The 20,133-nt window shown below is 41.2% G+C and overlaps 1 protein-coding gene across 1 annotated transcript in view; it reads left to right on the forward strand.

Annotated features, from left to right (window-relative positions):
• The window catches only part of LOC118235212 (dystrophin-related protein 2-like), a 77,572-nt gene that overhangs the window by 30,279 nt on the left and 27,160 nt on the right, over positions 1-20,133 (forward strand). Inside the window, exons 3-4 of the mRNA XM_035432357.1 lie at positions 8,629-8,794; positions 17,413-17,569. Coding sequence (XP_035288248.1) covers positions 8,629-8,794; positions 17,413-17,569 — 323 coding nt within the window. The remainder of the gene's footprint in view (positions 1-8,628; positions 8,795-17,412; positions 17,570-20,133) is intronic.

Below are 20,133 nucleotides of genomic sequence, written 5' to 3' on the forward strand. Positions count from 1 at the left end.
TTGTCATGAAGCTCTTGACGAACAGTTCTTGTACTGACTTTGTTTCCAGACGTAGTTTTGGAACTCTGTAATGAGTGTTGCAGCCTAGGACGATTGTTGTTACGCGCTACATGCTTTAGCACTCGCCAGTCCCATTCTGTGAGTTTGAGTGGCCTACCGCTTTGTGGCTGAGCTGTTGTTGCTCCTATACGTTTCCACTTCACAACAACAGCACTTGCAGTTGACTGGGGCTGCTCTAGCAGGGCAGAAATTTGATTAACTTGACTTGTTGGAAAGGTGGCATCGTATGACAGTGCCATGTTGAAAGTCACTGAGCTTTTCAGTATGACCCATTCTACTGCCACTGCTTGTCAATGGAGATTTATGCACCTGGGTGTGGCTGAAATAGTCAAAATGAGAAGGGGTGTCCACATACTTTTGGAAATGCAGTATATATCTGACATTGACCCAGAATGACTCACTCCTTTTCCTTGACTGCAATTTTAAATCAAAATGTATGCCAGGACAGTATTTTATAATTTTCGTAGCTCACTATTTTCATGTCTGTTTCATTTTTGCCTTTCAAAGGTGCACATCCTTCATTCTGAATCATTTCCCAGAAACTTTCATCCCCCTTTCAAGTCAGGGCCAAGTTATTTCACAAATGTACAGTATCCTAATAATGGGAAATCTATATAATGTTTCACACACATGCGTTCTTGCATGCGTGTATGTGTGTGTATGTGGGTGCCCAATCAGCTGGTTGTCGTTCCAGTCATTATATGTGAGACGAAACAAAAGTGTTTAAGCTGTGGGTGTTTGAAATGGTTATTATGATGGGTATATTTTGTGATTTACAGTTGGTGGTTTGCCAGCAATGGTGTCATTTAGGCTTACTGTTATGGTCCATCAGGTTGTCACAAGGTCTAGTCCCTCATGGCGCGGCTCAACTCATAACTTCTGTTTTTTTCCCTTTGTGGGGAGAATTTGGATCATGGTGTTGTAGCTCTTCAATTTATCCACGCCAGATATTACAGTACTTACAACTCACTGTGCTTCCACTGCTTGTACTAGGAAGTGTTTGAAGATGGATGAACCAAAACCATTATTCTGTCCTCACAACTCACTTAATGCCTCATTATGTGCACCTTTCCAGCATATATTTTACAACATAAATTACAGAAAGATCCTGACATCTCTTAAAATAACCAAATGTGGGGAAAATTGTAATGTGTGTATGGGCAAAGTTGTTAAGTGGCCATTTTCACTCTTAAAGATAATAATTTTAATGGGAAATTTAGGATTCTGTTAACTGAAATAACCATTTTTTTTACAATACACTTGTGTATTCTGGATAATGGCAGTCATTTCATGCTGTTTTCTCAGTAAATTGGTTCTTCTGCATCGAAGTTAAGAAACATAATGCCCTTAACCTGAGTGGCAGATGTCCTCTGTGGGGGATGTCTGCTGAAAGGCAGGGAATGTTTTGTATGGCTGTTTCATACAAAATACAAGCACGTATATCGCTAGCAACAGGATAAGATGAGTATTAGAAGGAAACATGCAGTGCTTGTAAGACTATGATGATCTTGCCCATTTTCCCCTGTCAAAAAGCTCTCATTTTAAAGGAGATATTAAATCTTTAAATTAAATCTTATGTGTACACATCCCATTTGATTATTCTCGGTAAAGGCCGTGGCATTACTCTCTCACCAAAGATGTACTACATGCACATTTCCCCCCTACAATTCATTCATATTCATGGACTTGTGTTACATCAAATGAACTATACAGCAGCTATGTAAGTATATATAAGAATTCATATTTAATTAAAGTTATTTTTATACAGTAAGTCTCCCTGGATGGAGGCTTTCACCAAACACACATATTATAATGATTGCTTGCCTGTACTAAATCCAGATATATAAGTGCACAGTCAGGCCAGATTCAGAGGGCAGGAAGTCACACCATGAACTCTGATGAACATTTCCTATTACCTATCATTGTACGACAAAGGCTTTGAAATCATCCTCAGAGTCTTTCCATTATAAACCAGAAGATAAATATCAAATGAAACATAATTAAACATTTCCTGAATTACAGTACAGTTCAGAAGATGATTTGTAAATTAATAAATGTCACTACTATTGCCTCCTCTGTTGCAAAAATCAGTGAGCCATTGTTCATTAAATGGCCTCTTCTCGTGTGGAATTATTTGAAGAGATCCCAAAAAGAATCCATGAATTAATGCTTTGCTGTTCACAATGTAAATATACAGTATGAATTTGCTGTTTTGAACAGGGAACAGAGTACACAATGCCTTCATTCCTTAAGCATGAAATATAAGTTTTATTTTGAAACAGGATTGAGAACTTAAAATAATAAAAATGTTCAAGAATACCATTGCTATTTTTGCTAAACTGTATGAACCCCACCCCCTGACTGATTCTATGAAGCATTTCCATTCCAATAATAAATCTGAATTAGATATTAATTTCCTGTGCAATACCAAAAGTATTTCCAAAGAAAAATGCACCTTATTTTGGGACACAGAATTTTCAGTTGGACTAGAATTCACATGGTCACATTGACACATCACCGCTGTTGTCACTTGAATTAATCTGCTGTCATGAAATCAATATTTGTGGACATTTCCATATGTACTGAACATTCTGAAATAATTTGAATATCCATATTGCATACAAAAATGTTGTTTTTGGTTTTATCTGATTTTACTCAAAAATGTATTTGCTTTCATTATATGTATGTCTTAATGTCAAATTCAGAGTAAAAATATTACTTAATAGGTTTTAACTGTAAGATGACAAGGTAGTACCAGAGTTTTGCTTCATTTGGAGGTCTAGGAAATGTTACAGTACCTCTGCTCTGCTCTTATCTGTGTAGCCCTAGCCCCGCCCATCATGCTTGCTCTGGCAGCACTGTAAACGCGCAACTGCCAGCAAGGCAGACAGCTGTCCTGATTGGTTGTAAAGATTCAGGCATGGTGAAATTTGGAATTGCTGTTGGATCTTTTAATTTATTGCTATGTATCATTGAGGAAATGTAACCAAATATGAACAAAAGCGTTCTACAACAAACTTACATACTGCACCCTTAAATGACCGTGAACGGCCAAATTGACCGACATTTATCTTGCCTGTACGCTTTATCATTTTGATTGCTACATTCAACATTGTTGCAAAAATAGTACCATGCTGTACCCCTGCTGAACAAGCCCCTGCCTAGGCGAAGCCTGCAATAGTAGTCTGAGGTTTTAGGGCCAACCTTGCTGTCATGTAGCTGTTTGAGTCATGAAAAGGGTTGGGTAATGAAACCAGGTAGCACCATGGCACCGGTTCCCATACTGTACCGACCACACTGAATCACAATGCAGACAAGCAGTGAGACTTTGCAATAAAAAAGTTATTTAATGTCATTGTATGCTGTCTATTTGAAAGAAGGTAGACTACTTGTAACTTCCCTATACAGTATGTCCATTTTTCCTGTCAACCTGAATCTCCTGCAATTGACTACTTTGATCAGACTACTTGGTCAGCTGTTGTTAATAGCAGAATATGTAGCTAAAAATACAATTTGGAGAATTATTGATTGCTGGACTGGAGCATAAACCAAGTTTGCGGCTTTATTGTGTGGACGTGTGAAGTTGTATTTGAATTCTGTGGGTTTACATGAGGAGGCACAGACGTTAATGTTCTTAAGGGCTGAGAGTCTGGGGTCAGTGTGGTTATTTCTATAGGAAAACCTGAAATGTGCCAAACTGTCTGTGCTACACTCTGCTATAGCATATAGGTACGGAGCATGCCCTGCCAAACCGTAACTTGGCGGATGGCATACCTGACATCCAAAAAAATCACAGCAGGAACAAATAACCTTTAATTTGAGTTATTTTTTTTTTTTGTCATTTTACAGAATTTTCCAGAAGTTGTAATTAATGCTCCGGGGAACACACTTGTGTCACAGTTAAGACACGTGTTGTTTATATAATACCTTCTATTTTATTTTATTGTCTACTTACTTTTTGACTGAAGAACATACTCAACTCATCAAAATGCCTGCCTCGTCTATATTGCTTAGTTAATATCAGTTTCAGTTGAGTGTAAAGGGAGTATTGAATGAAAATTTGAATTAGAATAGTTTTACTCCAATTTTAAATTACAAATAGTTGTGCTTTGTAAGAGTAGATTATAACTATTATTCAAAAATTGCTGTATCGTTTTTCCATTTATCTATTGAATGAGACCCTAATACAGTTTATTCAGATTTGCCCTGCATATCTGACTTATAAGTTCTTGTTAAGAAGACAAGTGCTTTGACCTCTAATGATTTTTTACAGTCTACTGTTCCTTAGGCATAAGCACAAATGAGCTGAATTCATTACCAGAGATCCCGAGACAGAGATCCTGTCAAGTGGTTTGAAAAATAACTTCTTTTAATAGCTTCCTGGCTGATAGCACATTTTGACATTCAGGTGATGCTCTTATCCAGAGCAACTTAAACAGATTACATTTACGTCGCAATTCAGGTTAAGTACCTTGCTCAAGGGTACAGTGGTTCTCCAGTTGAGAATGATGCTTACAACCTTGAAGTCCACTTCCCTTACCATTATTGTACACTGCTGCCCTCATGCAAGTTTAAGATCTCCTCACCTCCGGTGGAGGAGCCCAGGAAACGTGTTATTGTAAAGCCGTGGGTGTAAGTGCTCCGTGTTTGCACTGTTTCTGTAGCCTGAGCAGATGTCCGGAAACAGCTAGCCGACACACGGATTTAGCCTCTAACTGGTTTATACCTTGGAAAAAGTACAGACTGGCTATTGCTCCATCTTACAATACAGCAGCACTGCTTAGCTATACTGTGGCTGTTAACTCTCCCAGAAAGGCTAGCTATCTCCCTTCCTACAGAATACATCAGCACACTACTCCCCCATCTCCCCTTCACAAACTTTGTGCCACCCCCTCTCTCTATACTTAAGGAGGTCTTCCCAGTCCACGCAGTATTTAAATGGGTACAGCAGGTTCAATCTGACATCTCACGTTATTTTCAGTTGAGAAGTACTTGTGTCTTTAGGCCCTGATGAAGCTCAACACCGCAATAACCCTGTCCACTTTCCATAGAGGGACAGTTGTCTTTGCATTCTGTCTGTGAGGAGTAAACAAGCTGCTTTCTTGAGGTTTACCTTAAGTAATCTTCATTAAAATATGATAGCTGCTCATCCAATGCTACAGGTCACAGATTTCAGTGACTTGTGGAATTGTTTTCCTGATGTGGAGAGCTTGAAAGCAAGTTTTAAAAAACACGTCTCCAGTGCTGTTAGGCAGTCTTAACTGGTGGTGACATTTATTTATGCTAATAGCAGTGTAATTTATAACAGAGCACTTCAAAATGACAACAAGAGCTAGGCCTACATATGCATGAGTGCACAAAGTTTGTCCATTGCATTACAGTTTCATCACCGAAGACTAAATAGTGCAGTGACAATTTGTGGTAGCCTCTCAGTTTGAACTGTCACTTTACTTTCCATAGGCTCACCTTAGAAATCCATTATTTTGACTATAGAAATATATATTGTAGTGCTATGTATTGTGAAATATGCTCTAATAGGTTGCCTTAATTATAAGTACGGAAGAAGCTATTTGTAATGTATTTCCGATGCAATACATATAGCAACAATAATACCAGTGTCTGTTTAGTAGTATTTGCATATTATTTTTACTACACGCCTTGCTGTAGTTCATAAGCAGGTCATTTTTCCAGAAACTGAGCCATCCTTTTAGCGTGACCTGATTGTGTACAGTAATATCTGTGTAAACAGTGAAATGGACGAGTTAGTCCTCCAGGGATGCATGACTGTAGCTGCTTGTACAATTAGGGCCCTTCTAATTCTGCATCCATGCCCCCCCCCCCCCCCCCCCCCCACAAGCTCTCTGTAGAGAGAACGTGAAACAATGCCCTCTACCAGGTGCGTAGCCAACCGTCTTGCACACTCAGCTCAGTGGACGCCTGTAGCACTGTTAGCGGCTGCGCTCGGGTCAAGGCTTTTTTGCCTTTTTAGCAGCTTGGCTGCGTCTTCGTCGGTCGATTGATTGGCGCGGGTTTCTTTGCCGCGTAGACGAGGGAGGCCAGCCGCCCGGGCGCTGACCTTTCCCGGTGGGGACGTGGGCCGCGGGCTGCCCTCCCTGTCACTCAGGTCGGTGTGCTGTGGAATGCCGACGACAAAGTGCCCATTGAAAGGCGGATCTCCACGTGTGCCTCCCAGCCGGATTCCCTCCCCACACCACGGAAAGTAAACAAGCGCAGCCTCTGCCAAGAAGCTTAGCAGATGGTAGAGCTGTCAGTGCTGGGCATAACCCACGTTATAATGACACAGAGCCTGGCGTCTCTGGACAGGAGATAGCGGTGACCTTGAGGCGAAGGTAAGTGCCTGTCCCCTATCCATCATCCAGGCAGGAAGGTGGCTGATCTTACAGGCAGCACAGCCATTCAGAGTAAAAGGTTTACTCATTTTGACATTTATTTTATTTATTTTACATGCCCCTGTGCACCGCTCTGTGTGTTTACGGGAAGCTGCACTGAAGAGTATTTACGAGAGTTTTCTTTGATGTAGCCCCAAGGAACAGCCTGGTGAGACTTTAGAGAGACCAGGATTTGTAATAATTGCTTCCATTGTCAGGAAGTATTGGCTGCGTGTTTGTGTAAAGCTGTGGGTTTGACTACCACTTGGTGCGCACATGCTACTTTGTTGCCATGGATGCTGGAGGTTTCAGCTCTGATGTTTGCATACAAGTATATATGTCCACTGCATACACTCATGTTACCCCTTGGGTGCAAGATAAATTCTTATCTTATAAAGATAAGTTCCCCTTTCGTGCGTTTCTTACAGAGAATGGTACTGTGGGTTCTATGCCTTCTTACCAAATATCTGACTTATATTCTACCCTTATGTGCACAGGTAGCATGGATAGTGCAACACATTTTTCACAAAAGTATTTTTTTGTACCAAAGCCATTGTTGTCTTGGTAACCTCATTTAATTTTGCATCGTCCATTTCTATCTGTGCAGAGGCATATTTTTTGGCAATGTTGTAGACGTAGTAATTGCTGTTACTATGTTTGATAATGGAAACTTAATGAAATGAAAGTGGAAATGGCTAAAGGTTAGTTATGCTGTCTCAGGTTTAGGCATATTTGCCACACTGTTTTTCTGTGAAGCAGAATACATTTTTAACCTTCATTTAAACGATCCTAGGCAGATTTGGGATTGGGCATTTTTTGTGCTTGTCTGATGAGATCTGTGTCTCTGAGATAAGTGTGCAGACATCTGAGATGAAGCTGGGGAGTCTGTGATGGTGACTTTGGGAGTGTTGACGGGAGATTTTATGAGGAGCAGGGGAACCTTTGTTAGGTTTACCTGAACAGAGCTGTCCAAAGCTGTTGGGCTGTTGGGGATTTAACCGTCTCTGTCTTGCTCTGTCTGGGAATGAAGAAGGGGTGGTAGTTTTTGCTCATGGCCAGGACCTTCCCTGGAGTCCACCTGTGTTCAGTCTTAGGTCAGGGTGACTCAATATTTGTATTTTTTATACAGTTCACAGTCAACACCCCCCCCCCCCCCCCCCCCCCCAAGAAAAAGCTGTATATTTGTCTTCTATCTTAAAATAAATGTTGTTTTCCTTTGTGTCTGGTAGAAGACACATGCTTCATTGTAATTTTGAGTGACAGGTTCCATTACCAATATATATATATGTAATCATAGAGAGACGATTTATCAGGAAGAGACAAAGATTAGAGATAGGAGTATAAGACCTGAAGCTATAATTCCTTTCAAGAGTGAGGCAGAGCAATCAGGTGAAAGAAATCTATACTGTAAATTCAGTGATACAGCTGAATACTCTACCTGGAAATGGGCATAGCATAAACTGGAAGTCCTATAATCAACAGAAACTTTTTCGTTTCTTTTGATGGATGCACAACAATGCATATCTGAATAGTTGCTTGTATAAATAGTTTTGTTAGTTGAGCAGATACAGGTACAGATAATGTGTGGGTTGACTAGATACAGGTACAAATAGTTGTGTTGATTTTACAGATATAGGTACTGTACAAATTCAGATACTGTTCACCATGAGAAACTATAGTAACAAGATTGCTGATACTGAATGGAAGAGGGCAGTTATGTTGATATTCTCAGGCAGTTCATTGGCCAGTCAGAAGAGGTGTCATGGTCCTGACAATGCACTCAGTCATGAGATGATTGTGTCTACTGTATGTGCAGGCGTGGGTTGAATGCTTGAAATTCAGATTGCTAACAAGGACCGCTTTTCTCCGAGGAGATTTTCCCTTGTGGGCACTCTGTGTGAAGAATGATGATATGTGTCTTAGTGATATGCACTTGGACACTGATGTCTGACCCTTGCGGCCAATAGTATTGCTGGTTTTCTTTCTTTCAATCTAATGAGAAACTGATTTGGACCTGGTACTTTGGGTGATTGGGACCTCTTGTCAGTCAGTGATTTTAATCAGTCCATTGACTATCGGGCATAAAATAAAACTAGCTGTGACACAGGGGTTGAGGGTCTTGTGTCAGACTGACTGCTGAAGGAGTGGTCTTTGGCTCATTTGTGCTGGTCTTTGGCAGCCCCCGGCCGGCCTTCATGGCCCAGGTGTCACTGTGCACCCAGGCAGCAGGCGAAGGACCCTGAAGGGCAGGAATCTGGAACAGAAGGCTGCAAAGGGGGCGGGGACCACGAGGCGGGAGAGATGAACCTGTGGAGCGAAATCAAGCGCAAGTCCCACAACATCAGGTGAGAGAGCTCATGGAGCACGGAGATGAGGTCAGACCAGTAATGGGTAAGTGATGTGCGGGTTGAAGTTTGGGTTTGAGGTCCACATCATGAGACGATCTTGAAAAGTGTTTAAATACTGCTTAAACGTGTGTGCTACTTACTCTTTGGAAATTGGCCTGTAAATATGGGAAAAGTCTGTGTATCAACACAAGAGTTTAATATTTATTTTCAGAAGAACGTAACCTTTCGGTCTGTTGTGCCAGTAATCATAGATGGTGTATTTTCTTCCTTCGACATGTGAACCAGAGTCACACATGTCATACATTCTGTGACTGGATTGTCTCTTTTACCAGCTAGCTTCATACCACGGGCTATAATCTGCCCAGCCGCTATGGTTATTTGTTCTGATAGATTCGCCATTACTCCCCTTGTACCATGTAGCCTATTTTTTTTCTACTGACACCAGGCCAGCAAGCTGAAGATAGGCTGCCCCGTATTGCTGGGTACATCCCAAGATTTCTTTCCACTGGGGAGTTTATACCCTACTTGCTATTTTTTGGGAGTTCAGGCCTGGTCATCCACAATTTTTAATTTCTGGTAAAATGTATTTTTTGAGTGTCTCTATGCGAAAGTGCAATATAAATAAAATGAAATTGAATTGAGTTGGGAGTGTATACAGTGTTACAGTATACCTCAAGTAATGTGCTCAGTCTCAATGGCAAAATAAATTCATACAGCTCTATAAATGCTGTTTAATCTTGGATATTCATAGTCAAGGAACAATTCTTCTACTGATTATGGCAGTAATTGCTTCTTTTAATGAGGCAGCCAAGCTGGCATTGTGTCATATTATATACTCTGTTTACCCAACTGGCTCTTAATTACTTAAATGACCCCGCTGAATCTTGGGAGATTGCGGTGCAATTCGGGGATTTGTTCAGACAGTACCTCGGGAGTGAAGTGTAATGGGATTGCTCCTGAATGTCTTTCTTGGCAGCTCAGGCCAGAACATGTGTTGATGTGATTTGTCTGAGGGGTAAATCTGAGAGAGAACACAAAAGATTGTATTAGAGTGGCAGAAGAGGGATTAGTTCCTACTGGAGCCTGAATGGATCATATACCAACAATAAGATAGCAGGAGGGGCATCCACAAGGAACACTTCGCCAGCTAATCAGGCAGAAACGCACTGTGTGCTGAAGTGCGTAGTGTTTCTCAGTCTCATCGTTGATGACCTTGATCTCGACTGGATACCTCTCGGGTCCCTCTCAGTGGTAGCCTCACATGCTTCTGGTGCTATGTTCTAATCTCCCTTCAGAACATCTAGGATGAGACCAGTGACAGATACTCTGTCAGTGTTCCTTCAGAAGGCAGTGTTTTCTCTTGTAGCATTAAATTACCTTCGGAGAATGCTGCTGTAGGCTCCTGGGAGGGTGGAATTCTGGGAATGCTGCGGGAGCAGTGTTACTGCCGTGCCATCCCCAGCGGAGGAGGAATTGTCGGGATTCCTGTGGAGCCCCGCCTGCACTGTCCAGCTGTGTGGGGGCCCTGGCTTCAGAGCCCCCTCTGTTGTCTGACAGAGCTCCATTCTCTCCATGGCACTGGAGCAGGGGGGCGGGGCAGGGCACCATGGAGTCATTCCTGTGCCCGATCATAGCACGTTCACCCACAACCCCGTCCCACACTGAAAGTGTTCATTGGGGCCCATTGCTTCTGAGAGACATCTTGAAGGGGGTGGGGGCGGGGGGATAATTCTCACCTAAGTTAATGTAGTTGAGAAAATACAAAGAATCTTTTAAAAAAAGGTTATTTGGCCTTTAAATAATAGCATGTTCTTATCTTTCTCTCTGAAATTCCGGCTGAATTTCCAGGGGTGATACCTTGCCGGCTCCCAAGGTTATTGTTGTGCACCGTGAGTGAAATCTCATGACCTTTTGCAAAATGGAGAGAACCACTGCTGTGCGAATCGGCTTAGTCTGCCTTCAGGATCTGTGCAGGCTATTGAGATAAGCTAAACAGATATTTGGACACATCCCCAAGCCTTAGGGAATATGAATTCTCTCATTCTTTCATTTTTATTTTGTTCAGGCCCTCAAACATCTTTAAATTTCAGAGACTAATGAAGGAAATATCAGTTGGGAATTATAAGAACATGAATTATTGAATAACCTGCACTGCTTTGCAGATGGAAGAATTAAGAACTGAATGAAGTCATTTGGATTTGCAGGTTAGATCCATCGGAAATGCAGCAGCACTACATGACATAAAACAAATTTTTACCATAACAAAACCATTTATTGGTTACAGAGATTGTCTCAATCGTGTTTTATTTGTGCAATGCTTGAATGAACAGTGGGGAGAATAAACCACATCAATGTGGACAAAAACGTTTCACTGAATCACAAAATTTTGCAGTAAGGAGTTTATCTACTGGCTTGCACTACCAATTATTTTCTTCACCTCAGCTGCACCATAATTGTAGGTTGTATAACCGAAAGACAATATAGATAGTGATATCTGTTTATATGTGTGTGTGTGTGTGTGTGAATGTGAACGTTTGTATTTGTGTATGTGTGTATGCACATGCGTGTGTGTGTGTGCATGTATGTGTGTGTGGGTGTGTGTGCGCGCACATGTATTTTTTTATATGCACGTGCATGTATATGGTGTATCTTGGTTAATGTATCTTGATGAATCTGGGTTAATGCATGAGGTGCACCATTCAAGCAGAATGAGAACTACTTCATCACCCCTCTAAGATCCACACCTTCCTGTCAAACCTGGGCCCTGTATCACAAAGTGGGATTACTGAGTTGGCTAGATAACTGTACTAAGTAAAATCCGGAACCCTGCCAAATCTGGAACATGGACTGAAGTAAAAAGAACTGTGGACTAGGTTTTACTCAGAGCAGTTATCCAGCTTACTCAGTAATCCTGCTTTGTGAAACCCCTCAGCAGGCTACAAATAACATGGCTATTCTTTTCTTTAATGTCCGGATTTTTTTGCTGTTCTTATGAACTATTTTATACAGGATAATTTTTAGATTGCCTTCAAAATTATATATGTATATGCACCTGTATAAAGACAGTTAACAAAGGAAAGACCTGAATAAATAAATGAGTGGAGAAACATAATGAATGCAGATGCTTCCATACAGATATACTGCATGATATAATTAAGTAATGAATACCCTATCATCCTCTGTGGCATGTATAGAAATGCTGACATGGCCCAGTTGACCTTTATTTTGGATCAAGATGGCCAGAGGAAAAGATCTAAGTGACTTTGAAAGATGGGTCATTATTGGGGCATGGATGGCAGAAGCAGATGCTCATGCATTAGTGTGATATGTAGGGAAAAACAGAAGAGCAACTCTTCCTCTGGTGACTGAGAATGTCAATGCAGGATATGATCAGACTGTGTCAGTAAGAACAGTCTGTTGACAACTACTATTATAGAGGGATATTGTAGTATGGTTGCAGTGCATAAACTCCTCATTACAAAGACGAATGCACATTTGAGAGTTCAGTGGTGCAAAAACCATAGGCACTGGTCTAAAGAGATGTGGAAAAAAGTGATATGGTCAGTTGAGTCATCCATCACCATATTCTCAAGTGTGCGAGTGATACACCCAGAGAATGATACAGGCCTAAATACTTGATCCCTACAGTGAGGGGGTCCAGTGGCTCTCTTATGCTGCGGGGGGCATTTTCCTGACATGGTTTGGGTCCACTTGTCCCCTTAAAGGGAAAGGTCATTGCAAATCAATACAAAGTTATTCTGAGCGATCACCTTTATCCTATGAGGAAACATTTCTATCCTGATGGGAGTGGCCTCTTCCAGGATGACAATGCCCCCATCCACAGGGCATGATGGGGTCACTAAATGTGGTTAAAATGCAGATTTTCAGCTTTTATTAAAGGGTACTTTTATACATTTTGGTTTCACCATGTTGAGACAAATGGCTTCACAGGTGTTTCATATTAGTCAGGTGTGTTCAATTGCCTCTTTTGTGCAGGTATAAGAGAGTTTATCTAGTCTTGATTCTGGACTTATGCTCACCCAAATCAACTGTTTGAAATGTCATTAAGAAGAAAACACTGGTGAGCTCAGCAATCACAATGGGCCTGGTAGGCCAAGGAAGACCTCTACAGTTGATGAACGAAGAATTCTCTCCATAGTCAAGAAAAAACCCTCAACACCTGTTTAGTTAGCTGCAGAAACAGGATGACCAGGTTATAGTTTGCTATGAAGTACCTCAAAGAGTCTGCAGAGTTCTGGAAAAAGGTCTTGTGGGCAGATGAGACCAGGATTAACTTGTGTCAGAATGATGGCAAGAGCAAAGTGTGGAGACCAAAAAGAACTGCCCAAGATTTTGAATCTGTGAAACTTAATGCTGAGGGTGTTATGGTTTTCATTGATGATGTAACAGCTGATAGCAGCAGCAGAATGTATTCTAAAGTGTAGAGAAGCATCTTATCTGCTCAGGTTCAACAAAATGCCTCCAAACTCATTGGATGACGCTTCATCCTACAGCTAGACAATGATCCAAAACATACTGCTAAAGCAACAAAGCAGTGTTTCAAAGCTAAAACTGGAAAATGCGCTTCAAATGCTGAGAAAATTCTTGACTGGCCAAGTCATGCACCCAATTTGAATTGAATTGAACAAGCATTTCATATGCTGAAGAGAAGACATAAGGCAACTAGCAGAAAGCTGAAGATGGCTGCAGTACAAGCCTGGCAGAGCATCACCAGCGAAGATACTCAGCACCTGGTGATGTATATAGATCACAGACTTCAAGCAGTCATTGCTTGCAAAAGATATGCGACAAAGTACTAAACATGACTACATTAATTTACATAACATTAATATGTCTCAATATTATGGTGCCCTGAAATGGGGGGCTGTGTGTAAAAAATGCTGTAATTATTTTTTGAAACCAAAGGGTATAATAATTAAATTTATGTAGTATAATATAATATAATATAATATAATATAATCTGTATGAATGTGCACTTCAACCACATGAATTGTTTGCAAATCTAAAATTGTGGAGCACAGACAAATTAAGAAAAATATGTCTTCCAAACATTATGGAACATTATGACGTATATATTTTAATGGAATTATTATTAAGACAGTCCTCCCTGCTTCACTGTGCCGTGTTGTAATTTGTATGACAGGAAGAAAATGCATTGAACCACAAGAGAATGCTAGGGAGAGCCAGGAGGCATGCTTTTAAAAAAAGTCACAGAACATTAGCAATAAGCATGGCATACGTCTTCCCCCATTAATTAACCACTGATCCTTGCAGTGACCTCTGCTTGCTCTCCCAACCTTTAAAATTATTTTTTGTTTTAACTGTCAGTATTTGAATTGAAGTGCAGAAAATAGTGGGATGACTTGTAGATGTGTGCAGTTAACATTCTGTCAAATAAATAATAGTTTTTTCACAAGACCACCGTTCACCTACAATAGAGGAAAGGAATTGTTTGTTGGATCCTCTGGTAATGGCTCCACAGTCCCTTTGTCCCTGTGATTGCTCATTGTCAGTTTCCTCTTCTGTTTTTATGACTGGCTTCAGAGCACGGATGAGGCTGTTGAAATGGCTCCACTCATTTTCTTGGCAAACAGCTAGTCTTGTGACACCACAGTATGGAGGGTCGACCCTATTTGAGAACTGTCCCTAAGTCAGTGGCCCAGGTAAAATAAATGCAAACACATACACACACACACACACACACACACACACACTCGCACACCAACAGCCTCCCTCTACCCTCAAGGGATCACCTATGCCAACTCTCCTTGTTTCTTTTATGCTGCTGGCATCTGCCATCTGAGATCAGTAGAAAACACCCATGAAAACCTATAATTAATCCTGTACTGTGCACTACTTTTGAAACTGTTTTTGGCTGCTAGAGCTGGCTTCAGCTGGCAGCCTTGTGTTTGCTAAGGATTCCATTACCCAAGCTGTATACTTCCATTTGGCTCTTCCTGTGCTGTAAATTTGAATGTATTAGTCTAATGGATGCCTCTGCTTGATTTGTGATTTTCAGAGTGTCACGGTTAAAATGTGCGCAGTGAGTGAGCGATGGATGAAAGGTTTCAAATGGCCGAGAGAGAGAGTTTTCAGAGGGACTGTGTCCTCACTTGAGTTTTGCCGATGACAGTTCCTCCCCCAGCACGAAGGTTTGTCTTTGACGTGGAAGGTGCAAAAAGCCATTCGTTCCAGTGAGTGCAATTGTATGCCTGCCAAAATCAGATGACTGCGGCCGAGCAGTGAATCCTGTACTGTGGACAAGGGCGCCAGGATTCATAATGTGAATTATTTGGTTACTTTCCAAATTTCTGTCCCTTCTGCACCTACCTAACAGAGAAAAAATTTCATTTCTTTGAGAAATGAGAAGCTCAGAAAAGCCAATGAATTTCCTGGCTCTCAGATTTCTTCCTGCACGGAGCTTTGACTTTTTTTTTATTAATCGTCCTGTTCTCCAGCTCAGCGGTGTGCGTGCACATATGCACGCTCCCCCAGCACTGTAAAACAGCTGTTCTCCCAGCAATCTTGCCTTCTGTGCATCCTACTCTGCTGCACCGCTGCCTGCCACCCCCCCTGAGGTGAGCCCAGTCTCAGTGTTTATCAGGACGGTGGGCGAAGCGTTGCGTTTCGATGTAGGGGAGGGCATGCGTGAAGTGCTTCTGCCTTGCCGGTGTGCACCTGGGTCCGTCGAAGGCGGCCTGCGCCGAGCTTCGGATGGCAGACAGAGGCTCCCCGGAGGGAGGGGGACATATGTGTCTGCTCACGCACCGTGCTCCCTCTCGGCGAGCGGCTTCACTGAGGTGGGGGGTGACCGTGGTGCGGAGGGGTGGGTGGGAAGGGGGAGCCCACCGTGCATCTTAAGCTCGCTCATGTTGACCGTGAGCAACAGCTGTGGCCCCGCTGTGCCTCTGATCCAAACTCCTGGGGTATCGGCGGGTTTAATGTGTTATGTGACCATGGATGTTGCCGTGTTCTCCATTGGAAATCATATTTTAACACATTTCCTGGTCATTCAAATTGGTAATGGTGTTGTATCTGTTTATAAGATAGGAGCTACTATATTTAATCGTCTCATGGGTTTCCCACTTGGATATGGAAGTTTTGAAATAAAATGCCAATCTGATGAATACTTTATTGGGTTTAATTATGCACAGAGAGAGTCTGTACTCTATTATCTTTTTCCACAAAGCTGCAGTTCTATGGTTTGGCAGTCTGCTGTAAAGCACAGAGTGCAGTACATTATTGGCTAACTTCTTCACCTAAGTCCTGGGTAGACAGTGATTTACAATGGATTAGCTTTTTAAAAAATGCATGTTCTGTGCAGCATAATGGACGGAGTGGTGGGAACCTGATCATCCAGTGGAACTCATTGGTGGACGATGAGATGCTGTTGTCCCGGTTGACTGAAATCCTCCCATCCCTGGGTGACGCTACAGCCAATTTTGAGTCTCCCTACATAGTCGGCACTGGCACATTTTGTATCGGATACCAGATTGTGGAGCCCATCCACAACACTGCCTTAACGAGATGAAGTACTCAGCAGCCACTGGCAGTTGAGTTATTTCCAGAGTTCCAGAGTTATTTACTCTTTCCAGTTGAGAGTAAATTTAGAAGCTGTGGAAAATGATTGGTTGATTCTGTATATTTACTAGGTATTATGTGTGCTAAATATTGCATCAAATTGCTCTCTGAATTTCAATGTTCAATGCATCCTCCTCTCGCCCTCTTTCTTAGTCTTACCTCTAGCTCAAATGCATGCATGCACACACACACACTCTTGTGTACATACATGCAGGCACACACATGCATGTGCACACAAACACAAGAGCATGGTTGTACACTTGAAAGCACAATTATTTCATGTTAAAGAAACATACACAACTCTGGGTTCCAGCAGTGTGACAGGGTTGCCTCATTAAGCTGGTCTTGCATATGCCTGGTGACAATGGTGTGCATAACTAAGATAAGAATATATGACATGGACTTTTAACTGTAGGCAAGAGCATTTGCTTGTTTCCTTCTTTCTGTGTTTTCAACCAGCCATGGTCAAAATTAGTGTTGCTTCATTGCCTCTACAATGTCCTGTCAGAAAAGTGTATAATTTCTGAGATTACAGTCCTATTGCTTTTTAAAAGAGAAACTGTCAGGCTGAAACTAGTAACAAGATCAGCTTGCCAATCAAACTGGCCTTGGATTTTCATGCAAAATGCTAACCGTGCACTGATTGAGAGGGTGAATCACCCACTTCTTTTGATTGCTGAATCTTTGTGCATGTATTATCTCAGTTCAGGGTAGGATTTTCATTGACCATTGCTGCCGCTGGCTTGACACACAGTTGGGAGGCTAAACTTGCATGTGGTGGGCACATACAAGCTGGGTACCATGCATTTCTTATACATAATTTAGGTAGTTTTACGTTATATTCAGTTCTGTTGACAGAATGTACTTTTGGCAGGGTGTCTTTCTGTATGTTTGCGTCAGACTATATGTTCATGCACAGATTCTGAATGATAGGATTACCGTTTGGACGCAGCCCCAAACGGTTGGTCTCACAGTCGGCAGAGAGTGACTCGGGTTGTGGTGTGTGTCTGTAGGGCAAGGCTGGAGGCCTTCTCAGACAACAGCGGGAAGCTGCAGCTCTCCTTGCAGGAGACCATCGACTGGCTGACACTAAAGGACGAGGAGCTCTCAGAGCAGCTGCCCGTAGGGGGCGATGTGGAGACCGTCCAACAGCAGAGCGAGTTCCACCAGGTAGGCCCATAGTGACGCAGGTCTGACAGTTCTTCCAGGTTCTGCTACACTGGACCTGAAACCAATCTGTTAACACTTCACTTAAACACACAGGATAATTTAATTCTATTAAATGTAGGAAAATGTAATCTACTCTCTCTGATCGAAGAAAAAGTACAAAATCACTGAAACAGAAATAAAGCAAATGAAATGCTGATGTTTTCCTTTCACTATGTAGTACAATCAAATTTATGTGGTATTATCATTCATTGCTATTAACCGCCTCTCATTTCTTTGAAAGGTGCCAGATTCTGACTGAACTCACTCTCTTTCATTCTCTTTATGTTTCATTGAGAGTAGTTTGTTCTGTTACATAGTTTGAAATCTGGCAAAAATTCACACAAAAAAATGTGTGACATTTATGTTCAGTGACATTTTACACTTCATATTATCTGTGCGATATCAAAATCAACAGACTAGTTTTGCCAGCCATTATAGAATTGTATGAAGATACATTTGATAACTTAATTTACTTACTTAATTTAATCAAGTTAGATATTAGTTTTATTACTACCACAATAAACATAAGTGACAGCATATGCATTTAATAAAATGGGTTGAATTTATCCTTGTCAGCTGTACATTGTGTATGGCAGTGTATGCTCTACAATGGGACCTCATTGGTAAATAAATGTGGACCAATTAAATTTTGCCTTAAAGTTTGCCATAGGGAATCACCAGTGATCGTAATAGACAGCCGCAGCTTGAGAAAACAATGTGTTTTCGTTTGGCTTTGTGTGCTGGTTCACAGAGGCTTCCAATTGAACTCGGCTACATGGCACAAAGTATAAATGCAAGTGACTTGTTGTGGTCATGTGCTTAAACAGGCGAAACTAGGCTCCAGCTGTTACGCTGTGTGGATGCTGCTTTCTTCAATAGAAATTGTAATCTTTTCATGTGATAAGAGGATTGGAATGCAAGCTTTTCAGAAAGAGATGAATGAAGGAACTTAATTCCACAGTATATTACTGCGGTCCCTACCCAAGATAATACAGAAGACAGCATTGCATGAGTTAGCAATTCTGCATGGTAATACCAGTTCTCAGTCCCAAGGGGTGATGGTCCCAGTGCTTAGGAAATTAGATTCATTGGGATGTACAGGAGCGATTAAAAAGAGCTTACCCTAAATTACCCCTGTGAGCAGTGCTCAGTTCTGTGTGAGTGGTACAGTATATCTCAAGGCCTCTGTGTTCATTGTCATTACAGTATTTCTGTATAACATTCTGTATTTAGAGATTTTGTGTGCAGAACAGTATTATGTATAGGAGAGGCCATGCTGTTTAGTGTGTTAGTATTATATATCTGAACAAAAACATGTATTTTCCTGTGTTTTGTTCTTACCTTCTCACTCGAATAGAATGTGGTGAATCGAAAGTTATGTGTCTGTGTGTCTAGAAACACTAGAAATGCCACAACAGTCAATTTGACCATTGGCACTTTCAATTCAATTCAATTCAATTCAAGTGAACATTACATTTACATTACATTACAGGCATTTGGCAGACGCTCTTATCCAGAGTGACGTACAACAAAGTGTATAACCATAACCAGGAACAAGTGTGTCAAAAACCCTAGAGAGGAGTACTGTTCCAAGTGCAGGGAACAACCACATTCATTAATAACTTTAAGATATAGAAACAAAATCAGCTTTTATTATTGTAACATTTGTGACTTTTCCAAAATATACGTATTGAACATTCTATTATAACATTCTGTTATATACATTTAAATGGCCACGAACAGTCAAATTTACCATAATTTATCTTGATTTAGCATTTTGATTGCTGCACGTAACTGTTGTAAAATAACTCAGCTGCAGGCCTGCCGAACAAGCCTGTCTCTCGGTGAAGCCTGCAATAGTAGTCCAAGGTTTTAGGGCCTACCTTGTAGTCATGTAGCCATCTGAGTCTTGAGTAGGGTCGGGTAGTGAAACCTGGTAGTGTATCAGTGTTACATTCTTTGTAGGTAGTGGTCATCAGTGTGTCAGTTTTGTATTGTGTGTAGATGGAAGTGCTCCGTGTGTTGTGTTGTACTACAAGTAGGTGGACTTGCTCACTGTGTGAATGTTGTGTGTTGGTAGAAGTGCTCAGTTTGTTGGGCATAGGTAGATATATTCAGTGTGTCAGTGTTGTGTGTAGGTGGTTGTGCTGGAGTTGTTGTTCTCAGTGTGTTGGATAAAATATTGCTTTAATATTCAATCTAAGAGAATAATTCTTGTCTGGTCAATTTCGTTTTCAAAGTGATTCACATGAATGTACTTAAAAAAACTCTAGACATAAAACTACATAGTATTCTTCCAAGCAGCCAAACCCAGGCATAAAACTGCTTGAATAAATTTAAATGTTTTGCTGTCTGGTGTTCACAACATCCTGGAAAGTCTAACATACTGTGGTGCTGTCAGTTCTTTGAATAAATAAATATTTAACAAATTGCAAACTGCGTATTTTTGGAAATTTGCATTGAATGTTCATGTTGGGCTACCCAAGAAAATAACTGGAAACACTAATTTAAAACCACTTACTGTA

The sequence above is a fragment of the Anguilla anguilla genome, chromosome 9 (assembly GCF_013347855.1).
Source record: "Anguilla anguilla isolate fAngAng1 chromosome 9, fAngAng1.pri, whole genome shotgun sequence".
NCBI classification, from domain to species: domain Eukaryota; kingdom Metazoa; phylum Chordata; class Actinopteri; order Anguilliformes; family Anguillidae; genus Anguilla; species Anguilla anguilla.